The 18,806-nt window shown below is 40.6% G+C and overlaps 1 protein-coding gene across 2 annotated transcripts in view; it reads right to left on the bottom strand.

Moving 5' to 3' along the window:
* Positions 1–18,806, bottom strand: part of SOAT1 (sterol O-acyltransferase 1) — a 64,070-nt gene that overhangs the window by 17,675 nt on the left and 27,589 nt on the right. For both annotated transcript variants that reach the window (XM_005690927.3, XM_005690926.2), the window contains exons 3-4: positions 18,511–18,569; positions 560–708 (exon numbers count right to left, since the gene is read on the bottom strand). In XM_005690927.3, coding sequence (XP_005690984.1) covers positions 560–708; positions 18,511–18,569 — 208 coding nt within the window. The remainder of the gene's footprint in view (positions 1–559; positions 709–18,510; positions 18,570–18,806) is intronic.

Here is an 18,806-nt window from a genome sequence, read left to right as displayed (position 1 = left end):
ATAAAACCAAGGAAAGCACAAAATGGCCCATTAGCACACACTGGCCTTTGACAGCCCTCCCTTCCCTCTAAGGCTCTGGATGGCTGACCAATAAGAATAACTACTTGCATTGTACTCTATTACAAGTACTGTACCGAGTACGATAGGGTGGCAGGATTATGACATAGGGAAGAGCACTGACGCTGGAGACAGACTCTGGGTTCAAATTCCCACTGTGTTATCTTGGACATTTAACTGCTCTGTGCTTCAGATTCCCAAATTCGTAATATGCAGACAGTTATAACATCTGCCTCACAGGGTCACTGTTTCGTTTAAAGGTAAAGATTTCAACAAGCATTGGCCATGTTATTTTATGAGTCAGCACAGTCTTAAATGAGGTATGCTGTTTGTTATAATCCACACAGTAAGATGAAGAAACCCACCCTTCAGTGGGTTAAAAGAGGTTAAAACAGCAATATACAGCTAATAAAAGGTGATGCTAGGGTGTGAACCCAGGCATTTTACCCACTGAGCTGTACTAGACTATATGTGTGCATTAAAAGAAACTATTTCTACTTACTTAGCTCTGTGGTTGTTGTCTCCCTCAAAAATAGAAAAGGACGTGAGAGCACAACCACCATTGTCTAATGATGTGGATCTTTCGATGAGATTGGTCACAAAATCATCAAAGTGACTGCCAACTTCCTTCATAAAAAAGGGCTTCAATTCCTAGAATTTTAAGACAAAGAAAACCATTAAGAACTAACTAGTTTATGAGCTGTTAACATTTTTTAAAGGGTTCTCTGGTTGGTTTTTTTCTGGCTGTCCAGGACAGGATGTGGGATCTTAGGTCTCCAACCTGGTTCCCTATGAAAAGAAATCCATGTTAAGTGAATTCACAGGAGTACAGAATTGATGATTTCTATATACATGTGACCTGTAGTTTCAGAAACTGATACTGAAAAAGCAACATGATGATTTATGTCAACTAAATGAACTCCTCTGAATTACATATAAAACCAAAATGACAGAAATGCTAAAAATAACAGTATTTTCTTCTCTTCAAATTTTTATATGGAAAACAAAGTAAAAATCAATATTATGTCACCATTATACAATTTTAAGTCCCCTTCTTTTCAAGCAACCCCTTCAGCACCAAGTACCCAGTGTTTGTAAGTCATGTCTTTACTGTATGATACCAACATTCATACACTATTTACTCCTACCTCCATAGCTATATATTTATCTACTCTATAACATATACATTTATAACAGAATTGTTTTTTAACACTTCAAAACTTACAAATTCATAGTTTTCGAAAAGCATTGGCCAAAAAAATTTCTTCAAGTTACAAGAGGCCACCTACTGTGGATGCTCAGATTATAAATTTTGGTATTTTAAAACTGGCAGGACTCACGTATACAAAGAAAAACAAAGTATTACGTACTAATTTCCTCAAGAAAAAAAAAGCTCTCCCTTCTAATTATATTAGTTAAGTTGAACCTAAGCCTTTGACTGTGTGGATCACAATAAACTGGAAAATTCTGAAAGAGATGGGAATACCAGACCACCTGACCTGCCTCTTGAGAAACCTGTATGCAGGTCAGGAAGAAACAGAACTGAACATGGAACAACAGACTGGTTCCAAATAGCAAAAGGAGTACGTCAAGGCTGTATATTGCTACCCTGCTTATTTAACTTATATGCAGAGTACATCATGAGAAAACTGGGCTGGAAGAAGCACAAGCTGGAATCAAGATTGCTGGGAGAAATATCAATCACCTCAGATATGCAGATGACACTACCCTTATGGCAGAAAGTGAAGAGGAAATAAAAAGCCTCTTGATAAAAGTGAAAGAGGAGAGTGAAAAAGTTGGCTTAAAGCTCAACATTCAGAAAACAAAGATCATGGCATCTGGTCCCATCACTTCATGGCAAACAGATGGGGAAACAGTGGAAACAGTGTCAGACTTTATCTTTTGGGGCTCCAAAATCACTTCAGATGGTGATTGCAGCCATGAAATTAAAAGACACTTACTCCTTGGAAGAAAAGTTATGACCAAGCTAGACAGCATATTCAAAAGCAGAGACATTACTTTGCCAACAAATGTCCATCTAGTCAAGGCTATGGTTTTTCCAGTGGTCATGTATGGATGTGAGAGTCGGACTGTGAAGAAAGCTGAGCGCCGAAGAATTGATGCTTTTAAACTATGGTGTTGGAGAAGACTCTTGAGAGTCCCTTGGACTGCAAGGAGATCCAACCAGTCCATTCTGAAGATCAGCCCTGGGTGTTCTTTGGAAGGAATGATGCTAAAGCTGAAACTCCAGTACTTTGGCCACCTCATGCGAAGAGCTGACTCATTGGAAAAGACTCTGACGCTGGGAAGGATTGGGGGCAGGAAGAGAAGTGGACGACAGAGGATGAGATGGCTGGATGACATCACCAACTCGATGGACATAAGTTTGAGTGAACTCCAGGAGAAGGTGATGGACAGGGAGGCCTGGTGTGCTGCGATTCATGGGGTCGCAAAGAGTCGGACACGACTGAGCAACTGAACTGAACTGAAAATATCTGAAATAGCCTTTTTTCTGGATTCTTTTTTTGCTTTCCGGATTGTTTTGATTTGGTTTTAATATTTATTTGGCTGCGCGGGATCCCGGCTGTAGCACACAGGACCTTCTTCCTTGCATTGTGCAGGATCTGTCATTGTGGCGCATGGACTATCTAGTTGGGGCACACGGGCTCAGCAGTTGAGGAGCACTGGCTTAGCTGCTCCATGGCATGTGGGATCTTAGTTTCCCAACCACGGATCAAACCCACGTCCCCTGTACTGCAGGGTGGATTCTTAACCACTGGACCATCAGGAAAGTCCTGGACTCTTAACAGTTTGACCACGTCCTTTAAAAGCAAAGCCTTAAAATATTAATGTATCTAATGAAACTATGTGAAAGCTTTTCAAACTACTTTGTCCCAGGGTTCTCAAACGTTTGCATAGGGGGGAGGTGGGAGAGGTCTTGGGCAGTGAGAATACACTGAAATCCCAGCCCTCAGGACAGTGAAACTGAGCAGGATCCTATGAGGCTCCTGGGCACAAGTCTTTCTGTGTCCTAGTTTCTTGTTTGAAGGAAATAGGCTTCATTCAGCCTCCCTGACTTTCCTTACAAAGGTTCAAACAGCGGCTAATCATCGAAGGAATGGAATGCAGAAACAAGGGAGGGGCACTGAAGAAACAAGAGTGCAGGGACTTCCCTGGCGGTCCAGTGGTGAAGACTCTGCTTCCACTGCAAGGGGCAAGGGCTCAATTCCCGGGCATTCTTGGTCAGCGAACTAAGATCCCACAGGCCACGAGAAAGTGAGAAAGTGAAGTCGCTCAGTCGTGTCCGACTCTTTGCGATCCCATGAACTGTAGCCTACCAGGCTCCTCGGTCCATGGAATTTTCCAGGCAAGAGTACTGGAGTGGGTTGCCGTTTCCTTCTCCAGGGGATCTTCCCCACCCAGGGATCGAACTCGGGTCTCCTGCATTGCAGACAGTCACTTTACCATTTGAGCCACCTATGAAAACTTACCACATTAAATCATTGTAACTAGGCTCAATCACATCTTTTTTTATCAAAATAGGAACCATTACAATCAACACACTTTTGCCAATGAGAAAAGTCTGTTTATTCCTGTAGCGTAAAAATCTGTGCTTCAGGATTCAGTGAACTCTTGGAAGGCATTTTCTGTCTCCTGCTGGTTGTAGTAGTGTTTTCCCCGCAAAAAAGTTGTTCACATGCTTGAAGAAATGGTAGTCGGTTGGTCAGAGGTTAGGTGAATATGGTGGATGAGACTTTGTAGCCCAATTAGTTCAACTTCTGAAGCGTTGGCTGTGTGACATGCAGTTGGGTGTTGCCGTGGAGAAGAATTGGGCCCTTTCTGTTGACCAATGCTGGTAGGAGGCGTTGCAGTTTTTGGTGCATTTCATTGATCTGCTAAGCATACTTGTCAGATGTAATGGTTTTGCTGGAATTCAGAAAGCTGCAGTGGATCAGACCAGCAGCAGACCACCAAACAGTGACCGTGACATTTTTTGGTACAAGTCTGGCTTTGGGAAGCACTTGGAAGCTTCTTCTGGTCCAACCACTGAGCCATCACTGCTGGTTGTCATATAAAATTCACTTTTTGTCCCACATCACAAACCAATCAAGAAACAGTTTCTTGTTGCTGCACAGAACAAGAGAAAATGGAACTTCAAAAAGACGATATTTTTGATTTGTGGTCAGCTCATTAGGCAAAAACTTTTCGAGCTTTTTCACATATCTCCAATTTGCTTCAAATGCGGAAGAACCAAAGAATAGTTGAGGGTGACGTTGAGTTCTTTGGCAACTTCTTGTGTAGTTTTAAGAGGATCAGCTTCGATGATGGCTCTCAATTGGTCATTTTCATTTCCGATGGCCAGCCACTGCAATCTTCATCTTCAAGGCTCTCAACTCCTTTGCAAAACTTCTTGCACCACCACTGCATTGTACATTCGTTAGCAGTTCCTGAGCTAAATGTGTTGTTGATATTGTGAGTTGTCTCTGATTCTTATGACCCATTCTGAACTCCAGTAACAAAATTGCTCGAATTTGCATTTTGTCTAACATCATTTCCTAGTCTAAAATAAATATAAAATACACAACAACACCAACCTCCCAGAATGCATCCTGGCTGAGTGTTACCCGTACCACCAGGAAGGACCCTGAGTCAGAGACAACCTGGAAACTGATCCCACCCCATGAAACCTGAGACTGCGAGCCACGAGGCAGGGCAGTCCTCCTGGGCTCCCTCACTCTCCCACTCTCCACTCGGGTGCTCCTTCCCAACAAAGTCTCTTGCTTTGTCAGCACGTGTGTCCTCTCAAGACAATTCGCCTCCCAGTGTTAGACAAGGGCCCATTCTCGGGCCCTAGAAAGGGTTCCCCTTCCTGCTAGAGTTTTAAGGACAAAACATAGAGAACCTATGTCCCCTGGAAGAAATAAAGAGTTTTATAAAATTACTTGTTCACATTAAGGCTATTCAAATAGTATTTTTACTTTCTCTTGCTTGTTTCATTTCAATTACATGCCCCTCTTCATTCTGAAATTTTTCAATAGGTATGATGCTTTCCCAACCAAAAACAAAACACCCAAAAAAGTGGCACTCAAAAAAAAAAAAGGTTCTTTTCTTAGTAAACTCTATTAATGCTTTTGCACTAACCTAAAAGAACTGAATTGCTTAATACATCAAGGGTTTTCTCCAACTACAAAAATGTTGTCCAACGTAGAAATATACTAAAAGAGAAGAAAGGAAAGAATTCATTCGTTCCACTAAGTGCTAGGGACAGTTCTGGGCACTGTTGTGGCACTGTTTATAGCACTGGTGAGATATGACAATGAACAAAACCTAGTCCCTGTCCTCACGGAACTTAAAATCCCAATGAGGGTAAACAGGACATACAGGATCCCAGATGGTGTTCAGGCAAGAAATAAAGAGGGACTCAGGGAAAGAGGGGAGAAGGCAACGGCAACCCACTCCTGTACTCTTGCCTGGAAAATCCCATGGACGGAGGAGGCTGCAGTCCATGAGGTTGCTAGGAGTCGGGCAGGACTGAGCGACTTCACTTTCACGCACTGGAGAAGGAAATGGCAACCCACTCCAGTGTTCTTGCCTGGAGAATCACAGGGACAGGGAGCCTGGTGGGCTGCCGTCTATGGGGTCCCTCAGAGTCGGACACGACTGAAGCAACTTAGCAGCAGCAGGGAAAGAGGGTGTCATTCTTCAGAGGTCAGGGAAAGCCTCAAAGATTAAGATGACATTTGAGAAGATCTGTACAAGGTAAAAGCGCAAGTTAGTTGATTTATATGTGGGAAAAGTACCAGAAAGAAAAAAGCACACACGTAAAAAGGCCTGAGGCAGGAACACCCTTGAAGTGTTTGAGAAATAGCAAGGAAATAGGACATCACAGTTGAAGCAAAAGAGTGATAAGAGCTGAGGTCAGAAAAGAAGGGGAGGGTGGCAGGAGAGGGGCTAAACCATTTAAGGTCTTAACACTTTACAACCCTACTCATATCAGTTCACTGAAATCTTACTCAGCATTACAAAAAGAAGCCTGGGATCCTGAGATGTGGTAATGAGGAATCAAGCCATTTCTTTTCACTAGATTCCTCATACCCTGGAATCAGTACCTTTCTCAATTAAGTACTGGGTCAAGTAGCATGGGACGGGGAGGGGAGAGAACATAATGTGTGTTACAAAGGTATCAGTAAAAGCTGCTGAAATCAGGTCTTTAATCTACCCAACTCAACTTAAACATACTCAGTCAGCTTCTCAAGGCACGAACTCTTCTGGCGCCTTAGTCACGTCTCACCCACAGATCAGCTGTTGCCACACGTGCCAAAAAACGTGCAATTTCCAAAGGCTACAGCCATCTCCTTATCCTCACCCTCCTCGGCAATCAGACCATTCTCGATCACCTTCCTTTTCCCCTCATACTCCAAAACCTCTACTGTAAACAAAGAATGCTGCCCACCATTCCAGTTCTATAAGGATCAAGCCACAGGCCATGCAGTCACCCCATCCACATCCCCCCGCTGCCCCCAGGGGAATTCAGAATGGAGAAAAACTCTGTGCTTTGGATATACAGACTCCTAGACAGTAAGCTGATTGGCAGTAATCTTTCTATGCTTGACTGTATGTTTTTTTCCAGGCAAAAATCACATATATATATATATACAGATCTCCTGACTTCTCACCTGCTTCTTTTAAATACTCCCCTAAGAGTCACTGAGACACTATGTCCTGGGCTTCAGGGCCCCTGAATAAGGTTCCTGAAACAAACTTAACGCACTTTTACATTTTGAGTTAACTCTTTCAGTGGAAGTGAAACTGAGCAGGACCCTGTGGGGCCCTTCCAGGTATAAAAGCCTTTCCGTGTTCCCTATTTCTTGTCTGCAGGAAAAAGATTTGAGCTTCCTAAACCTTCCCTGCCATTCCAAAGAACGGATTCATACTAACTAGATGTTACTAATTCAGAAACCCACAAATTAAAAGATGTTTGCTCCTTGGAAGAAAAGCTATGATCAACCTAGACAGCATATCATAAAGCAGAGACATTACTTTGCCAACAAAGGTCTGTACAGTCAAGCTATGGTTTTTCCAGTCGTCATGTATGAATGTGAGAGTTGGATCATAAAGAAAGCTAAACGTTAAAGAACTGGTGCTTTTGAACTGTGGTGTGGGAGAAGACTCTTGAGAGTCCCTTGGACTGCAAGGAGATCCAACCAGTCAATTCTAAAGGAAATCAACCCTGAATATTAATTAGAAGGACTGATGCTGAAGCTTCAATACTTTGGCCACCTGATGCAAAGAGCCAACTCATTAGAAAAGACCTTAATGCTGGGAAAGACTGAAGGCAGGAGGAGAAGGGAGGACAGAGGACGAGATGGTTGGACGGCATCACCAACTCAGTCGACATGAGTTTGAGCAAGCTCCGGGACATAGTGGAGGACAGGGAAGCCTGGAGTGCTGCAATCCAAGGGGTCGCAAAAAGTTGGACACGACTGAACAACTGAACAACAACAATGCAGAAACAAAGAAAAAGCAGTCAAGATACACAGTTCAACACTAACACAGAATCCTGGTTCCTCCTCAAGGGATATACTGAGGAGTAATATAATGGCTCAGATGGTAAACAATCTGCCAGCAGTGTGGGAGACCTAGGTTTGATCCCTGGGTCGGGGAGATCCCTCAGGGAAGGGAATGGCTACCCGCTCCAGTATTCTTGCCTGAAGAATTCCATGGACAAAGGAGCCTGGGGAGGCTACAGTCCGTGGGGTCACAAAGAGTCAGACATAACTGAATGACTAACACTTCTGCTACTATTCAACACTTAACTGATATATATCTTCAAATTGTTCTTCAGGAACAATTCCAGGTGGAAGATGGTAACTTTAGGCTCTCAGTGCAGACTGGTCCAACCAGAAGGTTGCTGATTTGAGATTCCTAGAATAGCACCATGTTACCTCTTTACCAATCAATCAGAAGAAAGTTACACACTCTGTAGTTATCTCCCTGTCACCCCAAAAGTTGCCTTTAAAAATTCTTCCCTGAAAACCACCAGGAGTTCAGGTTTTTTGAGCATGAGCCACACATTCTCCTTGTGCAGGCAGGTACGGTAGAAAATCCCCAGAGAAAGAAAACTAGACATGGTTTTCTTGACAAAAGAGAAGCCATTTTTGGCCTTACTAAATTTTGTGATCTAAGCCTGGTGACAATGCTTGCCTTTGAACAGGTCTCAGTAATTAAAGACATTAAGGGAAGTAAGGGAATGCACGGAACAAAGGAAAAAAGAGTCAAAAAACAATAGTTCAGCGATTAATCAATCCTAGTTCCTCCTCAAGGGATACATGATAAATCTTCCAGTTCAGCAGGAACTAAGGTCCTCACCAAGGTGGAAGCTGGAATCATGATGTTGATCTCCAATCAACTAAAGCTTCTACTGACCTCTGGCCCAATTTTACGCTGAATTTTCTTCAGCTCAAGCCCCTTCATGAGTCTGAATGTACCCTTGCTGCTGCTGCTGCTAAGTCGCTTCAGTCGTGTCCAACTCTGTGGGATCCCACAGACGGCAGCCCACGAGGCTCCCCTGTCCCTGGCATTCTCCAGGCAAGAACACTGGAGTGAGTTGCCATTTCCTCCTCCAATGCATGAAAGTGAAAGTGAAAAGTGAAAGTGAAAAGTGAAAGCGAAGTCGCTCAGTCATGTCCGACTCTTAGCAACCCCATGGACTGCGGCCCACCAGGCTCCTCCATCCATGGGATTTTCCAGGCAAGAGTACTGGAGTGGGGTGCCATTGCCTTCTCCAGCATGTACCCTTAGGTTAAGACTTTCCAAATTTCACTGTTGGAGAGACACTGTTTTGGGAAAGACCCCCCCAGAGTTTTCCAAGCAATAAATCACTCTCCCGTTCTTTGCCCTGGTTGTGTCTTTTGGTTCAACAGTCACTCACCAGGGAGTGAACCCAGGTTTTTGAGTAACACCTGCCTGGTCCTCGCAATAAACCTTTCTCCACTCTAAACTCTTAACATTTCAGTTTGTTTGGTTTCATAGTGTACCAGGCACATAAACTTGGATTTGATCAAGGCATTTCTTAATGCTGATGACATAAAATATTTTATGGCAAGACAAGACAAACAAATTTTTTCTCTGCCTGTCCAAACCTCCTCCTTCCCATTTAGCATATATTATGCAACTGCATTAATCTGACCTCCTTAGGAGATAACATACCTTCCTAATCTCCTCAAGGGTCACAATTCCTTCAGAGATAACCTTCCCTCTTAATCTTGTAAAGGGCCCCAATGACCCATAGTTTCCATGGGGATTGTGTAAGCTGTCAATAATGTCATTTAATGCATAGCCTCTGACTCAAAATGTAACTATGACCTCTCATAGGTGGAATGGTTCTTATTCTTAGAGCTTTCTGAGAGGCTGTTCCAGGTTATAATCCTCAATTTGGCTCGAAGAAAAGTTTTCATTTCTTTTTTAACAGGACTTTTCCATTTTTTTCATCAACAATAGCTTTGTCCTCTTTCTCTGAGGAATTAAAGTTGATAGAAGCTGCTGCCACTGGGACATAAGGAAGAACTCTATTGTTGACACTATTAAGTTTCTTTAGCCTCCTCCTTTCACATATCCAAGTACTGATGAAAAATAAAGAGTGACTGCTTATCTGTCATTCCTTTGTAAGAGGGAATACAGAGAAACATAGAACAAGGAGTGTTCCACTTCAGCCTTCTTCTGAGTCCTTCTATTATACGAAATTGGTTTTAATAGGCATTTCAAAACGTGACCACAATAAATCGTCTAAAAATGTCTATCAATAATCTGAAAAGGAGACTGAAGGTTATAGGCTTTCTAATTTATCTTCTCAATCTCATCCCTATTAACAGTCATTTCAGCCAGCCACGTACTATGATTGTCCCAGCACAACAGATAGACAGAAGGATGATGGAAGGAGGCAGACCATTAACTAGAAACTTATCTAAGCACCTTGCTTTTCTAATCTATCAAAGAACCTCATTTTTTAAAACAAGCAGTTCATGAAGACAACCTCTAAGAGTTTAATAATCCAGAACAACCACCATGAAACAAAGACCCTACTGTTAGAACACAGTGAAGACACGCACTAGTGATCAGAGATGAAGCTGGAGAAGCAAACAGGGTCTCCTTCATGACAGATCTTTAAGCCTTTTAAGATTTTATTCTTGGCCACACCACAAGGCCTGTGGTATCTTAGTTCCCCAACCAGGGATCAAACCCGCACCCTCAGCAGTGAAAAGTGAGAGGTGCTAACCACTGGACTGCCAGAGAATTCACTCATTTTAAGGATTTTTCATTTTATTCTAAGGACAACTAGAAACCATGATTTTTTAATAAGCACAAGGTTTACAAAACATATTCAGATTTACTCTTTAGAAGGAGAACGCTTCTACAATAAAAAGCCTTCTAAACAGAGGTTACTTTGGACTGAATCTTAAAATGAGAAAAGAGTAGGGTAAAGTAACGGTTACAGAGGCAAGAAAAAAAGAGTAGGCTGAGAGAAAGAAACACCAAGTAAAAATATATACTCTGAGCACAGAGCACAAAATATTGTATTCTTGAGCTTCCGGGCTGGTGAACATATCACAATGCCGGGAGGATGGCATCCTCAGAGGGCATGGAAGCTCTGCGTCCCTTCCCCATATCTGCCCTGTGCATCTCTCCCACCTGGCTGTTCCTGAGTTATTACATCCTTTTCTAATAAAATGGTAACTTAGTAAGTAAAAAAGAAATTTAAAAATAAATTATACTCTGACTCCATAAGGTCATATCACTAGTTCATGAATTACTTGTTTCTCTGATTCACTGTCTGGCTTTGCACAGAGAATCTTTTAACCTCACAGTGGCATGGAACCAGAAACCTGACCATTTCAGGCAAAGCCGGTAACACAATAAAATAGGTTAATACAGTGTTTAAATTGACTCTCCAAGAGAGGTCTCCCCTGACAATTCACTCTAAAGTTACTGCATCTTATTCTTTTCCATCACTGCACTTAAATGTGTACCTTCCCCACTTGGCTTTAAAACTATGTCTATTTGCTAACCACTGTACAGCCAGCTCTTAGCAAAGCGACTGCCAAGACAATAGGTGATAAACACATTTCCTAACAGTTTTTGAAATCAACTCCTGCCACCAAAACTCTTACTCACACAACAGCTCACTTTATTCAATGTCTATTATTAACATAAAGCAGAAAGTAGATACTAAAAATAATAATACATAGCCCTGACTTCTTTGTGGAAACTATTAAGTGGAAGGGAGTAAAAATCATTATTATTGCCTGCAATGACTGTTATTAATTAAATGACTGCTTTATGCTAGATACTTTCTAAGGGGCTTTTATGTATTATTTCTAGTCTTAAAACAATCTCTGAAGTATGTAACAGAATGCCTATTTTACACATGAGAGATCTAAGCTTGAACAAGTCAAGTGATGTGACTTACCCAAGGTCACCACTTGTAGGCTACAGAACTAGGATCAGAACTCCAGTCTATGAGCTAAGTTCACATTACATTATATTGCTTTCCACCATACTTTATATAAAATATTTTCTATATGATTAATGTAAGTCAAAAAGGTAAAACCTAAAAAGTCAATGATGTACGTACATGTAGCCTGAAAATGACAGGTAATACAGTAAAAAGGTGTTGTTTAGCAGAAGTTTACAGTCCTAAGTAGTGCATTGTAATAAATTCCTCCTCCAAAGGAAAAAAAAAAAAAAGTCTTGAGTATAACTATTACACAGTCCTTAATAAGGAAGCCAAAGTTCAAGATAAACCAGGAACTAATGAAATCAGAGCTCTGAATTTTAATCCCTTTTTGTTTAAAATGAAATTCATCCTGGGCTATCTCCCAACTTAAGTTAGACTCTAACATTCTTGATATCACATTGTTATCAGCCTAAACTGACCTGAAACACACGTTTTAACACCAATCTACTTAGGTAGCTCCCTCATCTTAACCATCCAAATAGTATATTGTACTGCTTCTCATCATCACTGCCTACCTCCTTCACTTCATTAGCCATTATTAAATGCCAGAAAATCAGAAAGGAGTAAAACTACATCCCCAGTAGTTACCAAATGATGTATCCATACAAATGACTATCATGAAATCATTTTTTAAATCACATTTTCAAAGAACATTTTAACACACACACAAAAAAAAGCCCACAAAATGATGTTAAGAAAAATACACAAACTGATTATATAAATTGATGTTGATTTTGCCAGTGCATCTATGACACAAATGCCTACATGCGTCTACTTGGATCTGCATGTACAATACAAGAAGGAAAACAAATTACTGGGAGGAAATAAACCAAAATATTATTTCCAAGTGATGGGTATACAGGTTGTGTTTCCTTTTTATACTTTGTCTCGTATAAATTTTCTACATTGAGCCTATACTACTTCTACAATCAGAAAAAAACCTACATAGAGAAAATACATTCCTCCTGTTCTTAAAACAATACTCCTGTTGTCATATGGTATCACAACATTAAAATAAAATCTGTTAAACCTTGTGCTTTCTTTTTTCTTAATATGCCACTGATTTTTCTTTGGCACTAAAAAAGAAAACAAATATTCAAAAAGAAAATACCTCAATCGGTGATATGCAGAACATTACTAATTTTGATGTTTTGGATTCTCATTAACTACAAAACAGAGTAACCATCACCTGTAATTTTTTCAATAGAGCTCTAACATCACATAATTTCTTATCACAAATACCAACTAACAGTAACCTCACTTTTTAGCTTTCAATGAACACTTTAAAGGCATCTAATTCAGTTGCTGCTCCTCTTGCTTATCTATTTTATATGTAGTATTATCAGCTAGCATGAGAAATGACTTCTCCAAAATCTCAGCTCCTAACGTAGTACCTGACAGACCAAGGGACGAAGTATGTGTTGTTCACAGAACTGAACATTCCCAAAGGCAGTATATGGGAGGGACATTTCTTCATTTTGTAAATAAGTGATGAAATCATAAAGAACAGTGAACTTTCTCAAGGTTCCAAGTAGACTAAAGACTAACACATTTATGTATTTAAATAAAATAAGAAGAGGCAGAAAGGGAAACAGAAGAATGTAGTCACACTTACACAGCCAGAAGAAGGTAAGAAATGATCAGAAGACCAGGGGTAGTGAACTACAATAGACAGTTTTTGCAGTGACTGTTACCATTCAATCTATCGTTTCCCACCCCCTTCCTTAGTATCAGGACCCTTTATTTGCTACCTGGGCACTGAAATCCCAGAATAAATAAATTTCCCAGTCTCCCTCTGCACCTTGGTGTGGCCAGGAGACTAAGTTCTTGCCAATGAGGTACAAGCAAAATTGGTTTGACCAAACCTCCAGAAAACTTCCTTAAAAGACAGCTGGTACCTGTTCCTTACCCCGTTTCTTTCCCTACATCAATTCTGTTCTTTGAATCTCAGATGAAATGGCTAGAACCACTTGGACAATGAGAAAATGGATCATGGCCTACAAATGGTGGGGTAGGGAGGAGGAAGGAGCCAGAGTTACTACACCAGCTGTGGAACTCTCACCTCCAGATCATTCCCATGAGAGGAAAATGTATTTCTATCTTGTTTAAGTCACAATTATTTGGGTCCATCCTATGTTACTCTTCAGCGTTACTGGTGGGGGCATAGACTTGGATAACTGTAATATTGAATGGTTTGCCTTGGAGACGAACAGAGATCATACTGTCGTTTCTGTCGTTTTTGAGATTGCATCCAAGTACTGCATTTCTGACTCCTTTGTTGACCATGATGGCTACCCCATTTCTTCTGAGGGATTCCTGCCCACAGTAGTAGATAAAACAGGCATCTGAGTTAAATTCACCCATTCCAGTCCATTTCAGTTCGCTGATTCCTAGAATGTTGACGTTTACTCTTGCCAAAAAGGTCAGTTTTCATTCCAATCCCAAAGAAAGGCAATGCAAAAGAATGCTCAAACTACCGCACAATTGCACTCATCTCACACGCTAGTAAAGTAATGCTCAAAATTCTCCAAGCCAGGCTTCAGCAATACATGAACCGTGAACTTCCTGATGTTCAAGCTGGTTTTAGAAAAGGCAGAGGAACCAGAGATCAAATTGCCAATAACCGCTGGATCATGGAAAAAGCAAGAAAGTTCCAGAAAAACATCTATTTCTGCTTTATTAACTATGCCAAAGCCTTTGACTATGTGGATCACAATAAACTGTGGAAAATTCTGAGAGAGATGAGAATACCAGACCACCTGACCTGCCTCTTGAGAAACCTATATGCAGGTCAGGAAGAAACAGTTAGAACTGGACATGGAACAACAGACTGGTTCCAAACAGGAAAAGGAGTACGTCAAGGCTGTATATTGTCGCCCTGCTTATTTAACTTCTATGCAGAATACATCACGAGAAACGCTGGACTGGAATCAAGATTGCCGGGAGAAATATCAATAACCTCAGATATGCAGATGATACCACCCTTATGGCAGAAAGTGAAGAGGAACTAAAAAGCCTCTTGATGAAAGTGAAAGAGGAGAGTGAAAAAATTGGCTTAAAGCTCAACATTCAGAAAACTAAGATCATGGCATCCGGTCCCATCACTTCATGGCAAACAGATGGGGAAACAGTGGAAACAGTGTCAGACTTTATTTTGGGGGGCTCCAAAATCACTGCAGATGGTGATTGCAGCCATGAAATTAAGACGCTTACTCCTTGGAAGAAAAGTTATGACCAACCTAGATAGCATATGCAAAAGCAGAGACATTACTTTGCCGACTAAGGTCCGTCTAGTCAAGGCTATGGTTTTTCCGGTGGTCATATATGGATGTGAGAGTTGGACTGTGAAGAAGGCTGAGCGCCGAAGAATGGATGCTTTTGAACTGTGGTGTTGGAGAAGACTCTTGAGAGTCCTTTGGACTGCAAGGAGATCCAACCAGTCCATTCTGAAGGAGATCAGCTCTGGGTGTTCTTTGGAAGGAATGATGCTAAAGTTGAAACTCCAGTACTTTGGCCACCTCATGCGAAGAGTTGACTCACTGGAAAAGACTCTGATGCTGGGAGGGATTGGGGGCAGGAGGAGAAGGGGACGACCGAGGACGAGATGGCTAGATGGCATCTCTCACTCGATGGACGTGAGTCTGAGTGAACTCCGGAAGTTGGCGATGGACAGGGTGGCCTGGCGTGCTGCGACTCATGGGGTCACAAAGAGTCAGACACGACTGAGCGACTGAACTGAACTGAACTGTGTTACTCTTACAGTACAAGCTAACCTCAACTTATACAAATGATCAATCAATTTCTAGGCAGAAAACACTTAGACCTGTCTTTCTAGCAGTCTGCCAACAAATCAATAAACTGGGACTATCCAAAAACTTCCTTAGTTTACTCAAACAAATCAAAGTGTGAAGAGGAGTACTCATCTGTAGACATTCCATTTCAGTCATATTCATTATGGATTGCTCCTTTAATGGCCAGGCAGCTGCATTAGATACTGATGTGAAAAATAAGATTAGAAATGGTATACAAGAAACAAGCAAAACATAAATGTATATTTTTAAGAAGTAGAGATAGAAAGTAAGTTTTCATCCCTTCCAATTTTCACATTAGACCTAACATTTCCCCTATAAAATCATGTACATTGATAAAAGTTCTACAAATATCAATAGTAAAGATATCCTCTTTTCTCTTCTCAATGTATTCAATTTCCTCTGGAATTTGTCCTCAAATGTGAGAACAGGCACCCCAAGTCTAGGTTAGGGCGGTGCCATATGGCCCTGCCCTTCTGAACAAACTTCAGTTCTCTCACTCATAGACCTGAAACTCATGAGCTTAGAAAGTTTGACTGGAAACCTTAATAACTGAAAAATTCAGAAGTAGCTGAACTCTTGCCATTAAACACCCTTTCCAAAGTCTGAGTGTTCAATTTCTCCTAGGACTGTATGACATACATTAATCCTTCAAATATGCTTTCTCTTATACTTAAATAAGGCAAAGTAGGTTTCTGTTATTTGCAACCAAGAGAAAAAAAAGCAAACAATGTTAAAGATAGCTAATTTCTCTATTACTGCAGAGAATGTAGTTCTAATCTAATCATTTGAATCTTCCTTGGACTGTTCCAACAAAGACCAGTCTAGTCAAGGCTATGGTTTTTCCATTGGTCATGTATGGATGTGAGAGTTCGACTGTAAAGAAGCTGAGCACCAAAGAATTGATGCTTTTTAACTGTGGTATTGGAGAAGACTCTTCAGGGTCCCTTGGACCGCAAGGAGATCCAACCAGTCCATCCTAAAGGAGATCAGTCCTAGGTATTCACCGGAAGGACTGATGTTGAAGCTGAAACTCCAACACTTTGGCCACCTGATGCAAAGAGCCAGCTCATCTGAAAAGACCCTGATGCTGGGAAAGATTGAAAGTGGGAGGAGAAGGGGACGACAGAGGATGAGATGGTTGGAAGACATCATCGACTTAATGGACATGAGTTTGAGTAAACTCCTGGAGTTGGTGATGGACAGGGAGGCCTGGCGTGCTGCAGCCCATGGGGTTGCAAAGAGTTGGACGTGAATGAGTGACTAAACTGAACTGGACTGTTACAAGATCTTTAAAGGGTTGTTACAACACAATTACAAGGCTTTTAAAAGGTCATGACTGAGAGTTACACCATGCCGTACGATCCCACTAGCACCAGGTTTTTTTTAATTGAGTATTTCAAAGTTTTTTATGACAGCATTTAGATCTAGAAGTGACTTTAAGAAATTCAATCAGTTCAACCCACTAATGCCATCATCTCTCTCATTTCTCTTCCCTTAGGACTAAAGAGTTTGCTTGACAATTTTCTTAACATCTTTACAAGTTCAATTCCTGGGTTGGGAAGATCCCCTGAAGAAGGAAATAGCAACCCACTCCAGTATTCTTGCCTGGGAAATCTCATGGACAGAGAAGCCTGGCTACAGTTCTTGGGATTACGAAAGAGTCAGACACAACTTGGCAACTAAGCAACAAGAACAAATGTGAATTTGATAAACAACTAACTTTGGGACTAGGTTATGTCTCAAATATTGCATGATGATTAACAAACTATCTGTTGTTTGTCTGAAACTCAAATTTAACCAAGTGTACTGTATTTATATCTGACAACTCTAGTTACATGGAGCTGAAAGAGTTGCCCAATACAATCTATAGATTATCTATTCTGTTTACAAGAGGAAGTAGAGAATTAGAAGCAAAAGTTTAAGTTAGCTACACAGACAATGATACATACTGTTAGACTTGAAGGGGAGCTTGTAGATAACTAGTCCAGTGTTCTCACTTTAAACATTAAGGGAAAAGTGTGCCAACTGGATTGGAACATGACACCAAATAACAAATGACTAGAAAGACTGTTTATTTTCATTTATCTTTAAAATTGTTTCTAAGACCCACAAGGGAAAAGAACAAGTAAATTTCATGGCTCTGAAAAATATTCACATACCTGCCATCTCAAAGGTCATTTCACATTAGTGAGTGTAACCAATAAAAGTAAACAACAAAAAAATATAACCAGTTAGACATTATTGTTATGAAAGGGAGAATTTAAGTAAATAAGGTTACATATATAAAACACCTAGTTTAAGGCCTAGCACACAACAGGACTTCTAAATGGATTCCCTTCTCCTCCCTGCCCCTGTTTAGTCACTAGACTATTACAAATATCACACGAGCTTCCAATGTGGTCTCATCTTCAAACTCAACAGTTTCTTCAACTTTGATATCAGTATAGCATTCCTAATACATCTCCCTCAAAAACACTCCAATTCGTTAATAATGGCAAGATGTTCAATCTCATTTGATATCAAATTGCCAATCAAAACACTCCTAAGTTAAACTGCCTGCAAGTTCACCAGAGGAATTTTGGTGATTCATTCAGAATAAAACAGTGTATAACAATTATAGAGTATATGCTAAGGGCATAAACTAAGAACTTAGACATATGAGACGGACCTTTGTTGGCAAAGTAATGTCTCTGCTCTTAAATACGCTATCTAGGTTGGTCATAACTTTCCTTCCAAGGAGTAAGCGTCTTTTAATTTCATAGCTGCAGTCACCATCTGCAGTGATTCTGGAGCCCCCAAAAATAAAGTCTGACACTATTTCCACTGTTTCCCCATCTATTTCCCATGAAGTGATGGGACCAGATGCCATGATCTTTGTTTTCTGAATGTTGAGCTTTAAGCCAACTTTTTCACTCTCCTCTTTCACTTTCATCAAGAGGCTTTTTAGTTCCTCTTCACTTTCTGCCATAAGGGTGGTGTCGTCTGCATATCCTGTTCATCACAGGATAATGTGAACTGATAAGAAAAGTAAATAGTTCTTTAAACAGTTAGCATTAAAACTGCACTGAATAAAACCATTTACTCTAAAAGTCTACATTTTTGTTTCTGGAAGAGAGAATTACTTACCTCTGCCTCCGCTGTCAACTGTATCTTCTTTGATATCAACTGTTTTAAATCAACCCGACCTAAATAAAGAAAAAATGTAATTTTTAAGTAGATGGGAGAGCTACCCATCAGCATTATTTAAATCACGAACTTAAAAAACAAGCAAAACATGACAAGTACAAACTTTGGTAAAACCACAAAACATAACACAACTTTTAAAAAGGAAGCATTGGCAATATAAATAGAAGGAAATTTATATATAAAAATGGTAAGCTGAAAAAAAAAACCACTACTATAGGTACATACCATGCTTACAA

This window comes from Capra hircus, chromosome 16, assembly GCF_001704415.2.
Source record: "Capra hircus breed San Clemente chromosome 16, ASM170441v1, whole genome shotgun sequence".
NCBI classification, from domain to species: Eukaryota; Metazoa; Chordata; class Mammalia; order Artiodactyla; family Bovidae; genus Capra; species Capra hircus.
Note: the sequence above shows the minus strand (reverse complement) of the source record. Positions and strands in the feature narration are given on the sequence as shown.